General features: G+C 41.3%; 1 protein-coding gene across 1 annotated transcript in view; it reads left to right on the forward strand.

The window, feature by feature from the left end:
- The first annotated feature begins 286 nt into the window (after positions 1-286).
- Positions 287-12202, forward strand: part of EZHIP (EZH inhibitory protein) — a 12882-nt gene continuing 966 nt past the window's right edge. Inside the window, exons 1-4 of the mRNA XM_032756963.2 lie at positions 287-746; positions 3732-3867; positions 5488-5566; positions 11272-12160. Of these exons, the coding sequence (XP_032612854.2) occupies positions 287-746; positions 3732-3867; positions 5488-5566; positions 11272-12160 (1564 nt within the window). The remainder of the gene's footprint in view (positions 747-3731; positions 3868-5487; positions 5567-11271; positions 12161-12202) is intronic.

Consider the following 12202-nt stretch of genomic DNA (forward strand, 5'->3'; position numbering starts at 1 on the left):
GCACACAAGGCCGACAGCATAGGCAATCTCCATACCTATGTGTGGACAATGTAAAAATATCTCTTGGGAGAGGGGGCTGCAAATACAGTTTACTAACATGTTACACCAGTAAAGCTGTCATTTTAAGATAAAGTGAAGGGTCTCCCGGACCCATTTTCAACAAGTGGCCAATCTTGGTAGTGCAGACAAAGAAGCAGCCCAGTAAGTTCTTAGAACCGGAAACTCCCCTCCCCCCAAACACCCAACCGCGCAGCCCACGCTGCAGGGCCACGACTTGGCCGGATTTATGTTCATGGCTGAGAATGCCATGGGCCGAGTAAGAAGGAGAACCGCCACCCAACCACGCAGCCAAGAGCAACCCAGGGATCCCTCCTCTGCTTGCTCCCCTCCCCCACCCCTGCTGTACCTTCTGCGCAGCCACCTCGGTAACGGGCGCCACGGGTGCTCGGCGGCCTGCTGTCCAAGCCGGAGTCAGGAGCCTGGCGGTAGCAAAGAGCATCACCGAAAGGAAGCTGGTAGGCTAGCGAGGCCAGCCCCAAAGACCCACAGATACACGCGCTGCTCCGAACTCGCGGGCCCGCGGCGTCCACCAGTGAGACGAACCTGGGCGCGCAGCGGCTGGACCTCAGCTGCTAGGGCGCCGCCAAGGCCCTGCTGGACACCTTGTGGTACCTGGGCCTCGTGTAGTACACCTGTGGCTGCCGCCGAGGCGCGGTTCAATTTGAAGTCTGAGCCCCTACAGGCCGGTGAATCCTGGATTACAACTGCAGTTTGTGCAAGAAGCAGCAGCACCTGCACTTCCACTTAGCAACCTCCGGCTTCACGCTCCTCCAGGGCGCAGAGAGCATCAAAGCATTATCACCGACCCAACACACACCGGCGCTGCGTAGTTTCTGCAGCAGGTGTGGGGTGAAGAGTTGCCACACAGCTGTCTCTGACACCGGGTGTACGGCGTCACCCCTCACTTCCTGGACAAGGGAACATTTTCCTAAAGGTAAAGCCCATGAACATGTAGAGGCCCCCTTACTCTCATGCTAGTCCGCATTCAGCCGGAAGCAATTCAGCAAATTTGCCATTTAAGTGACGCCCTGGATCTGTCTTTCAGAGTAGTGGCTTACCCTGCAACCTCATTTCTCTGATAAGTATTTTTTTAAAGCCATTGATTCAGTTTGTTCAGCTTTTTCTTGTTGGAAGAAGGGGGTGGGGTGACAATTTCCAGCTTCTTTACATGAAAGAGCTGAAACCAGAAGTCTCGCTTGTGACCATTTTTGCAATATACTACAATCAGTATAAGCCTATGATTTAGAAATATCATGGTAAATGCCTGAGAAGCAGAAAAAATAGTTGAAAGAAGTTTTCTCAGGGAGCCAGAGCAGGAGTGGGGGCGAGTATGGATTTAGATTCCAGTGATTTCTGGTTTCATTAAAGGCTAGTGTTATTCTTTAAGAACTTTTAAGATCATGTATGTATATTATTTTGAGAAAATTAAAGAATAAATGATGCATTTTATGTAGAAATAATATATATAAATTCTACATAGAAAAATACGTAGAAATACCAAGCTTAATTTCAAGATTAAATAAATGCTCAAAAATACATACAATTCCTAAAACAGTTATTACCAGTTACTTGTTAATGTTAGTTGTGACTGTTTATAAATTAACGTGCACATTTTACTCTTGATCCAAATGCTACTGTTTGAACATTAATTGGCTTAAGTAATAATTTTTGAATTGTACTTCACAAAATTTAGAGGAAACAATGCAAGGGAAGGGACTATATTCCCATTTCCCTGATGAAGACACTGAAGCTTAAAAGATTAGGTAACTTGCTAAAAGTCATGCACTAAGTAAGTGGTGGACTGGCACAGTCTCACAAATCCATCTGATGTTATGTATACCTCTCTCCCTCTACACATTTTTGAATAGCCATGCCTTTATCAGAAAAAAATGGTGTTACTCTTCCACTAGGACTAGGAACCAAAATTACTGATAAAAGTACAAGGAGAGTTGAATACGATCTTTCAATTCTTTTCAAGAATCACAAATCCCTAAGCCAATAAAACAGTTTAGAAGCTAGAAGCAAAGACAGAGATCTTCCAAATTTGTTTAATGAAGGAAGTCTAAACTCATTCCAAAACCTGACAAAGATAGTTCACTACACACAAAGAAAGATGTGGATCTCTCTCACTTATTAACTTATATTTAATTTTTTATTAATAAAATTTGGGTCCATAAAATTCAACTGTATATAAAAATCTATCATATCCTGGTAGTTTCCTAGTCTTGAGAGCATGATGTAATATTAGGAAATATTTTAATTAACCCTCAACAGTATATAAAAATCTATCATATCCTGGTAGTTTTCTAGTCATGAGAGCATGGTGTAATATTAAGAAATATTTTAATTAACCCATTATATCAATAGGTCAAAGGAGAAAAATCCTATCATCTGAGGTGCTGAACAAAGAATTCAATAAATTCAATCAATCTGATGCACTCTGCAGTCGTTCTAAGTTCTTGTCTACTAAAATCCTTGACTATTACACATCCACAATCCCTTCTGTGAAACTCTTGGGACCAAATGGTTCAGAATTTGTCTCCCATACATACATAATATCTATGTCAAGGCCTGTAGTAATAGTGTGGAATCTAATACAACAATATTTCTGTAGTGAAACATACAAATGTTCACTCCAAGATTTAAAGATTATAAATAGCATCATGTCAGTTCAGATCAGGTTTTATGGATAAATGAGTCAGGAAAAGTATGTTTTTCAAAGCATTTTGAATGTTAGACTTGTGCACAAGGGATTGTGAGTCTGAATCATATTTCCGTCAACTCTTCTTGCATTTCATACGATTTTTTTCTTTCTGTTATCTTTTTTATCATTGAAATACAACATTTAAATAGAAGATTGTGCAACTCATAAGGGACAACAAGTTGATGACGTTTTACAAAGTGAACACATGCATGTAACAACCAGTAAGACCAAAATATAGAACATTACTGGCACCCCAGAAACTTATGTTATACCCCTACCTAGTCATTACCCCTGAAAGTTAAGCACTATTCTAAGCTATGTTACTATAGAATTATTTTGCCGGCTTTTTATACTTTATACAAACAGAATTATAAATTATGTACATTTTTATGCCTGGTTTCTTTTGCTCAATATGAATGCTTTTAAGATCCGTACATTTTGTTGCATATAGGGATATTTGCTTGTTTCGTTCCTGAACAGTATTCCATTGTATTAATATACCACAATTTATTCATTCAACTGTTGATATATATTTAGATTGTTTCTAGTTTATGACTATTTCCAATAATGCCACTGTGAACATCCTTATCATGTCTTTTGAAAAACAGGTTTATGTATCTCTGTTGGATATATACTTGTGTGGTAAGCAGAATTCTAAGGCGATCTCCAATGACTCTTGTCTTGGTATAATCTCTTCCCATTGGGTGTAGGTGGAACCTGTAAATATGATGAGATCTTACTTTTATGATTATATTACTTCATATGGCAAAAAGGATCTTGCCGATATAATTAAGGTCACAAATCAGTTGCCCTTAAAGTAGGTGAGGCAGACCTAATCAGGTGAGCACTTACAAGGGCCCAGGTTTTTGCTGAGAGCTTCAAAGCATGAGAGAGCATTTGGAGGGGGCCACATGACAAGGAACTGCAGGAGTCCTCTAGGTGATGAGTTGCTGCCCCTTGTTGACAGCCAGCAAAAGAATGGAGGGACCTCAGTACTACAGCTACAGGGCACTGGACTCAGCTGGCCACATAGATGGGTCTGCAATGGCTTCTTCCCCAGAGATCCAGACAGGAACACAGGAAGTCCAAGAGCATCTCACCCTGTGAGACCTTGAGCAGGGAAACCAGTCACATGGTGCACAGACCTCTGACCTGCACAACTGTGAGCTAATAAATGAGTGTTGGTGTAAGCTGCTAAGACTGTAGCAATGTGTTTAACACCAATAGAAACCACTATAGATTTTGATACCTGGATGTGAGGTGTAGTCACTGTAAACACCTTAAAATGTGGATGTGGCTTTGGAACTGGATAGTAAGCAAAGGCTGGAAGAATTTTGAGATGCATGACAGGGAAAGCCTAAATTTCCTTGGACAGACTGGTAGTAGACGTCAGCTGGATATCCAAACTGCTTTGGAACTCCTAACTCTTTTCTGCCTTCTATTTTCTCCAGTATAAAATAGAATGTTTATAGATGTTATCCTATGCCCGTCCCATCATTGTATGTGGTAGTGTTGGGGGAAGATAGCTTGTCACTTTAGTGCCGATGGTCCACAATTAGAGAGGGATTTTGCCCTAGGAGTTTTACCGGATAGGATTATACCTAGGAATCTCATCCGTTCATGATTCAGATGATGAAATTCAAATGAGCTTTTGGAATTGAGCTGATGCCATAATACAAAGAAATTTGGAGACTGTGGGATGGATTGAATGTATTTTCTATGTGGGAAATACTGGATCACTAAGGGCCAGAGGGCAGGCTGAGGCAGGCAGAATTCTAAGATGACCTCTAATGACCTCTGATCTTATATGAACTTCTTCTCTCGAGTATCAGAACGTCCTGTGAATATGATGAGATACTACTCCTGTGATTATGTTACACAATATGGGGAAAGAGATTTTGCAGATGAATTATGCTCCCAAATCAGTGAACCTCGAAATAAGGAGGTTGACCTGTGTGGGCCAGACCTAAGTAAGTGAGCCCTTAAGATGGCCTGAGCCCTTCCTGGGAGACTGGAAGTGTGAGAAGGAATATGTAGAGCTCTATGTGGCAAGGAACTGCATGAGGCCTCTAGGAGCTAAAAATGGAACTGAATTCTGCCAATTACCTGAATGAGTTTGGAAATATATTCCTCCTCAGTTTCCAGAAACACAGACTCACTGACCAATAGCACAGGCTGATTTCACCCTGTGAGACTTGAACAGAGTACTTGTAAACCTATAGAACTGGGAGCTTAAATAAATGGCCATTGTTTAAAGCCATTAAATTTGTGGTGATTTGTTACTCAGGGTAGAAAAGTAACATAGATGGAATTGCTGGGTTATAGAAAATGCATAAATTAAGCTTTAATAGGTACTCCCAGTTTTCCAAGGGTACTAATTTACACTCCTACCGGCAGTTGGAGTTTCAGTTCCTCTATACCCTCCCCTGCTCCTTGTATTGGTAGTCATTCTAGCTATTCTGGTAGATGTTTGCTGATGTCTTCTTGTGATTTTAATTTGCATATCTCTGATGACTTATTTTGGGCAGTCTTTGTTATTTGTCAGTTTAATATCCTATTTTGTGAAGTACCTGTTGAAATATTGTGCCAGTGTTTAACTGCATTTACTTTTATTCTTTATTTTATTCTGTACATAAAACGTTTTCTGAATGTGTGCATGCATGCGTGTTTATTTGTAGTTAATGTTTTCCTTTATCGTTAGTGGTTTTTGTGTTGTGTTTTAGATATAATTTACCCCAAGCTCATCAAGATATGATTGTATCTTATTTTCTAGAAGCCTTATCTTTTGGAATTCATTTTTGTGTATGGCGTAAGTTAGGAGCCAAAGTTATTTTTTTTATATGGCTGGATATCCAATTCGTCCGGTTCCACTTACTTAAATGATTATCTTTCTCCCTGAGCACTGCATTGGTATCTTTGTTGTAAATAAGGTGTTCATATGTGTGTGTCTGTTTGTGGATTCTTTTCTTGTCCTATTGGTCTATTTATCTATCTTTATCTAAACATATATATATTTATCTATTCCTGCATAACAAAATGTTACTGTACACAAATCATACTATCTTAATTATGGCTTTTCTGACTGTGAAAGTTCTTCAAATTTCTTCTTCTAGATGGATTTGGCTGTTCTTAGATCTTTGATATCCATTCATATTTTAGAATCAGTTTGCTGATTTACATTTTCAAACTATCTGTTGAGATTTTGATTTGCATTGCATTGAATACATAGACTATTTGGATGAGAATTTTCTCTGACTTAATTTTCATAATATTCTAATCTACAAACATGACATATCTCTGATTAATGTGGGGCTTCTTTATTTAAGAAATGTCATGTTGATTTCTGGACAAAGGTCTTATGAATTTTTTTATTAGATTTGTTCCTAGTTATTTGATATTTTCTGATGCTATAGGAAATGGCAATTTTAAAATTTCCTCTTTATACTTTTTACTGCTAATATGTGGAAATACAATTCCATTGTGTAATATTGACCTTATGTCCAGTGATTATACCAAATTCATTTATTCTAATATTTGATATATGTTCTTTAATTATTAAATGTAAAAAACATATTGTGTCTTTTATTTTTTGAAGAGCTGAGAAACCTTTCCCCCCAAAACCCTAAAACACAAGCATCCATATCTTATTGACTGCATCTGGGAAATGACTATTCCCAAACCAGTCACTGGAGTGGTAGTGAGATTACTACGACCTGGTTAGTCAACCACACTACTATTTATATATCAGCTACACTGTGTTATAAATCAATTTTTCTTTATTTTAACCACATATGTAAATATTTAGACATTAATTTTATTAGAAGTTTGAACATCTCTGTTGGATTGATAATTGTGGAATATTCCTCCATCTAAATGAGCTGAAATTACAGATCTTAAATTTTATAAATTCTTAGCAATCAGGCCAGGCCCGGTGGCTCATGCCTGTAATCCCAGCACTTTGGGAGGCCGAGGCAGACAGATCACTTGAGCTCAGGCATTCAAGATCAGCCTGGCCAACATGGTGAAACCCCATCTTTACCAAAAATACACAAATTTAGCTGGGCATGGTTGCACCCGCCTGTAATCCCAACTACTTGGGTGGCTGAGGCAGGAGAGTCACTTGAGAGTGGGAGGCTACAGTAAGCCGAGATCACACCACTGCACTCCAGCCTAGGCTACAGAGTGAGACTTGGTTTCATTTAAAAAAAAAATCACACCTGTAATGTCAGCACTGGCAGAGGCAGGTGATCACTTGAGGTCAGGAGTTCCAGATAAGCCTGGCCAACATAGTGAAACCATGTCTCTACTAAAATTACAAAAATTAGCTGGGTATGGTGGTACACACCTGTAATCCCAGCTACTTGGGAGGCTGAGGCAGGAGAATCACTTGAACCCAGGAGGTGGAGTTTGCAGTGAGCCAAGATCACACCACTGCACTCCAGCCTGGGCAACAGAATGAGACTGTCTCAAAAAACAAACAAACAATAAATTATTAAGCAATGAGTAGTATGCTTAATATGTGAAAAATATTTGTGGCTTATTCAGGAATAATGAATTTTTTAAATGGCTTAGTTTATTTCAAAAATATACTGTTGATTATAAAATACAAAAATATCAGAATATTTAATATGTACATATATCAGACTTTTAAAAATAGTTATCAGTCACTGGTAAAATTGCTTGTGATTTAAATTATCTTAAACTTTTCTAAATTATCTAAATTCCGTACTGCAAGGTTTGCCAGACTTCACACAACTGGCATTTTGGACCAGGTAATTCTTTGTTGTTGGAGGCTCTCCTGTGCATTGAAGGGGTTGAGCAGCATCCTTGATGCCTATATACTAAACGCTGGTAGAACTCCTCCTCCCCAATTATGGCACTCTTCAGACATTTTAAAATTTCCCCTGCGGGGCAAAATGCCCCTGGCTGAGAACAACTGTACTATGGTGAACAAAATTTTAATAACTAGGTAGATGTAAAAATAAACAGATGTAAATATAGATCAGTAGATACAGTACATCATGGTTTTTTTTTTTTAATCTCATAGCCATTTTCCTATGGCATTAAAAATTTTTCAAAAACATCCTGTAACATCCTATATAAGTTTATGCTATAGGCATCTAGCATTCTACTGGAAATTGAGGTTGTTTCAGATTTTTAAAAATAATTGACACTATAATAATCACCTTTGAGCATATAACACTGTGAAGATATGTGAGTATTTTTTTTTAGAATTAATGTCTGGAGAGGAATTATGCATTTCATATAAGACTTTTTATATGTGTCATCATATCATCAAATTTTCATCTTGGAAGGTGCTATGAATTTATAATTCTATCCAGTAGTATATATGAGAGCTCGTTTTGTTATAATAGCTTAAAACCTGATTAAACATAATTCTTTTCAGAAATACAGTAGCTATATTTGCTTAGTACAAGAGTAATGTATGCTCATTGAAACCATTCAGAAGATGAAGTATGAAAAGAATGAAAAACCACCCTTTCAGATTTTTTTAATGAGCACATAGATACATATATACTTTTAAATGGAACAGAGGCAAAGAGAAAGGTGAGGATATTGAAGATAACAATGGAGTTAAAAAGAGGGGCTTCTTTAAAGTTTGAGATCTTGGAGGATAGCAAAACAATAAGTAGAAGACATGTATATTCCTTTAAAGAGAGCAAGGATAGATAGGAGCATTTTAATCATTACTAAGTCAGGGACCACAACTAAGGCCCACGGAGATTCAAGAAAGGAGGAAAACTCTCAGAGAATAGATTGAAATGACTCCCAAAAGTGGATCCATAAAACTGGTGAAAGTTGACCTACAGAACAAAGAGAATAGCTATAAGTGGGGTTCATACCCCAAAATTTCAACTATACAGGGAACAGTGGTTAACATGGTCATAACAGAATCACTGATTCCCACCACCTTCCTGATCTTTTCAACTGGGCAAGTTTTCCCTGTTTCGGTAAGTGGCACCACCATCCATAAAAATATAGGATTCATCATTTACTGCTGTCCTTCCCTCATGATCTCACAGCCGTTCAAGTTTCCAGTGGAAGTCCCAGACATCGAGGAACACAGACAATCCATCTCCACTATGTACCGTCTGAATTCTAGCTCTACAAAATCCATGGGAATGTTAAAATGGATGTTGTTTCATGACACTAAATTGTGGAATAATGATGAACAGACACATTCTGTTCATTTTTCTTCTTATGTACATCCTGTATTTTATCAATATTTCGTTTTCCATATTCCATTCTTATTGAATTCCTATCCCATCCTTTATAAACTGTATTCTATATTTCATTCTAAATTTCATTCTATTCCGGTATTTAAAAATCTATACTGTATATTTCATAGTCCATTTATTTCAGGCCATTGCACATTTTGTTCCATTCTATATTCCTTCCAATTTTGATTTCCTTTATTTTCTTTAATATTTTATTTCATACTGTATTGCACTCATTCCTTTTCTCATATATTTTTATTTTATTCCATATGACATTCGATATTTGTTTCCATTTTCTGTTCCATTCCATTTTCTGATTAAATTCCATTAAATTTCCAATATTCCATTCCACATCCTGTTTAAACCCGTATTCTACTCCCCATTTTATTCCAGTTTCCATTGCAGTCTCCATTTCATCCCATCCTGCATACCATTTCAAATCCATTATCCATACTATATTATTTAACGCTCCAAATACCATTCCATTCTATTTTTGAGTTGCATTTCAGCCCAATCGTTCACCAATTCCATTAAATATCCGATTTTATTCTGCTCAAAATATTATAACAGTGACATTCAGGAGACTAGTTTGCCAATATTTTTAATCAAAGAATTACAAATGTGGCTGGGCGCAGTGGCTCACGCCTGTAATCCCAGCCCTTTGGGAGGCCGAGGAGGGCAGATCACCTGAGGTCAGGAGTTTGAGACCAGCCTGGCGGACATAGTGAAACCCTGCCTCTACTAAAAATACAAAAAATTGGCCGGGCATGGGTGGCACGCGCCTGTAATCCCAGCTATTCGGGAGGCTGAGGCAGGAGAATTGCTTGAACCCGGGAGGCAGAAGTTGCAGTGGGCCAAGATCATGCCACTGCACTCGAGCCTGGGCGACAGAGCCAGACCCCACCTCAAAAATAAATTAATTAATTAAAATAATTACAAATGTTCATAGACTTGTACCAAGAATTTTCTCTTCTGGGAATTTATCCACAATGACACATTTAAGGATATGAACAATTTTTAATGAGAAGGATGTGTCTCACAATGATGTAAAATGTTGGAAACAGCGTAAATGGTGGCCAATATGGGAATGTTTGAAAATGTAAACTTCTTTTATAAATGGAGTATTTTGTAATTTAAAGTGGCCTTGTAGAAATTTGTTTACTGACATAGAAAGTGTGCTCTCTGGAACCCAAAGCAGGTTACAATGCAGTACCTATGGAGAAACTATTCCATTTCATAAAATAAAAAATTTAAAAAACTATGAAATATGTATGAATAGGGCCTTTCTACCAACGTCTAAGTAAAAATTTCCAGCACTTTCCCATGGGTGCGTGAGGACTTAGGTGTAGTTTTCTTACATTTGCTTTTCTGTTTTGAGCACTGAACATGACACCTTTTGTAATAAATAATGACTAAAAATGAGTGGCCAAGTATTAAACTTCAAGTCTATACATTACAGCATATTTATATTAATAGGAGCTAGAGACCACACTAAATAAATTAATATATGTTCATCAGCGGATTACTACGCAGCCCATAAAATATTTAAGGACGGTGTCACCCTTAACCTTAGGCAATCCCAAACTGTGCCTTGGGGGAAAAGGCACAGTTCTAAATCCCCCTCTGGTGTGTGGGACCTGAGGTGTGTGGGACCTGAGGGAAGCAGCAGTGCTGAACATCTGCAGCCAAAACGGTGTGGGCCCCTTCCCTTTCCTCGCCTTCAGGCTTCTGTATAACCCTAAAACCCACCAGACCCCACATGGGGTCATCTAGATGCCTGGAGGAGTTCCAGGGTGGTCCCTTCGGGCGTCATGCCTGGGTTCATTGTCCTGACCGGGTGCGAGGAGGGACACCTGGCCAGGAGATACAACCTGCCGGCCAGTGTGGCATTTCTTTCAAATGACCACTTAAGCCTCAGCCACGATTTGGGGTGACTCAAATCGTTCATGTAGCACACACACACACACACACACACACACACACACGCGTGTCTCAGGGGCCCCGTGTGAGGAGAGGAGATTCACACTATTGACCCAGCGGCCAGGGTCAACCCCAGAGGGCTGGAGCACACACTCCGGGTTGACGATAGGCGCCTGGCTCTGGGTTGCACGGCTCCGGATTGGATGGCTCCCGGGAAGAGAGAAGAGTCATCTGACGTCCAGCTGGCCAATCAGAGTCGAGGACTGGCCGGGCTCCACCCACCTTCTTGCTCTACTAGTTCGCGCTCTCCTCGGGCAGAAGTAGCAGCTGCGCTCCTCGCTCTCTGAGGGAGAAGCTGGCGTTACGGCCACTCAGTCAGACATGGAGAAGGAGCAGAAGCACCAGCAGGACGAGGTGCAGGGAGGGCTAAACAACGAAACCGCCCTTGCCTCCGGGGATGCCTGCGGGACCGGGAATCAAGATCCTGCTGCTTCCGTCACCACAGTCTCCAGCCAAGCATCTCCCTCGGGCGGCGCCGCTCTAAGCAGCAGCACAGCCGGTTCTTCTGCTGCAGCCGCCACCTCCGCCGCCATTTTCTTCACCGATGAGGCCTCGGGGCTGCCAATCATAGCTGCTGTGCTGACGGAGAGGCATTCTGACCTCCAGGACTGCCACAGTCCTCACGAAGTCTTTGGGTATGTGGTGCCTGAGGGGGGCAGCCAGGCCGCTGTGGGGCCCCAGAAGGACACTGGCCACGACGACGAGCACCTGGGCCAGACCAAGAGCCCCGGGAACAGCCGTCGTAGGAAGCAGCCCTGCCGCAACCAGGCTGCCCCGGCTCAGAAGCCTCCAGGGCGGCGTCTGTTTCCTGGGCCTTTGCCGCCATCTTCTCCAGGGTTCCAGCCCAGCAGCCATCCCTGTTCCGGGGCTTCTACGTCGAGTCAGGCAACCCAGCCAGGCCCTGCACTCCTAAGCCACGCATCTGAGGCAAGGCCTGCTAGCCAAAGCCGCATCACCCTGGCAGCTTCTGCTCTCCGGAGACGTGCATCTGCTCCAGGCCCTGTCATCCGACGCTGCACCGCCCAGCCAGGCCCTGCTTTTCCACGCCGCGCTACTCATCTAGGCCCTGCTCGCCTAAGCCCTGAATCTGCGCCAGGCCCTGCCAGCCGAGGCCGTGCATCTGCGCCAGGCCCTGCCAGTCGAGGCCGCGATTCCGCGCCAGGCCCTGCCCGCCGAGGCCGCGATTCCGCGCCAGGCCCTGCCCGCCGAGGCCGCGATT

Source organism: Hylobates moloch, unplaced genomic scaffold (genome assembly GCF_009828535.3).
Source record: "Hylobates moloch isolate HMO894 unplaced genomic scaffold, HMol_V3 SCAFFOLD_7, whole genome shotgun sequence".
Taxonomy (NCBI): Eukaryota; Metazoa; Chordata; class Mammalia; order Primates; family Hylobatidae; genus Hylobates; species Hylobates moloch.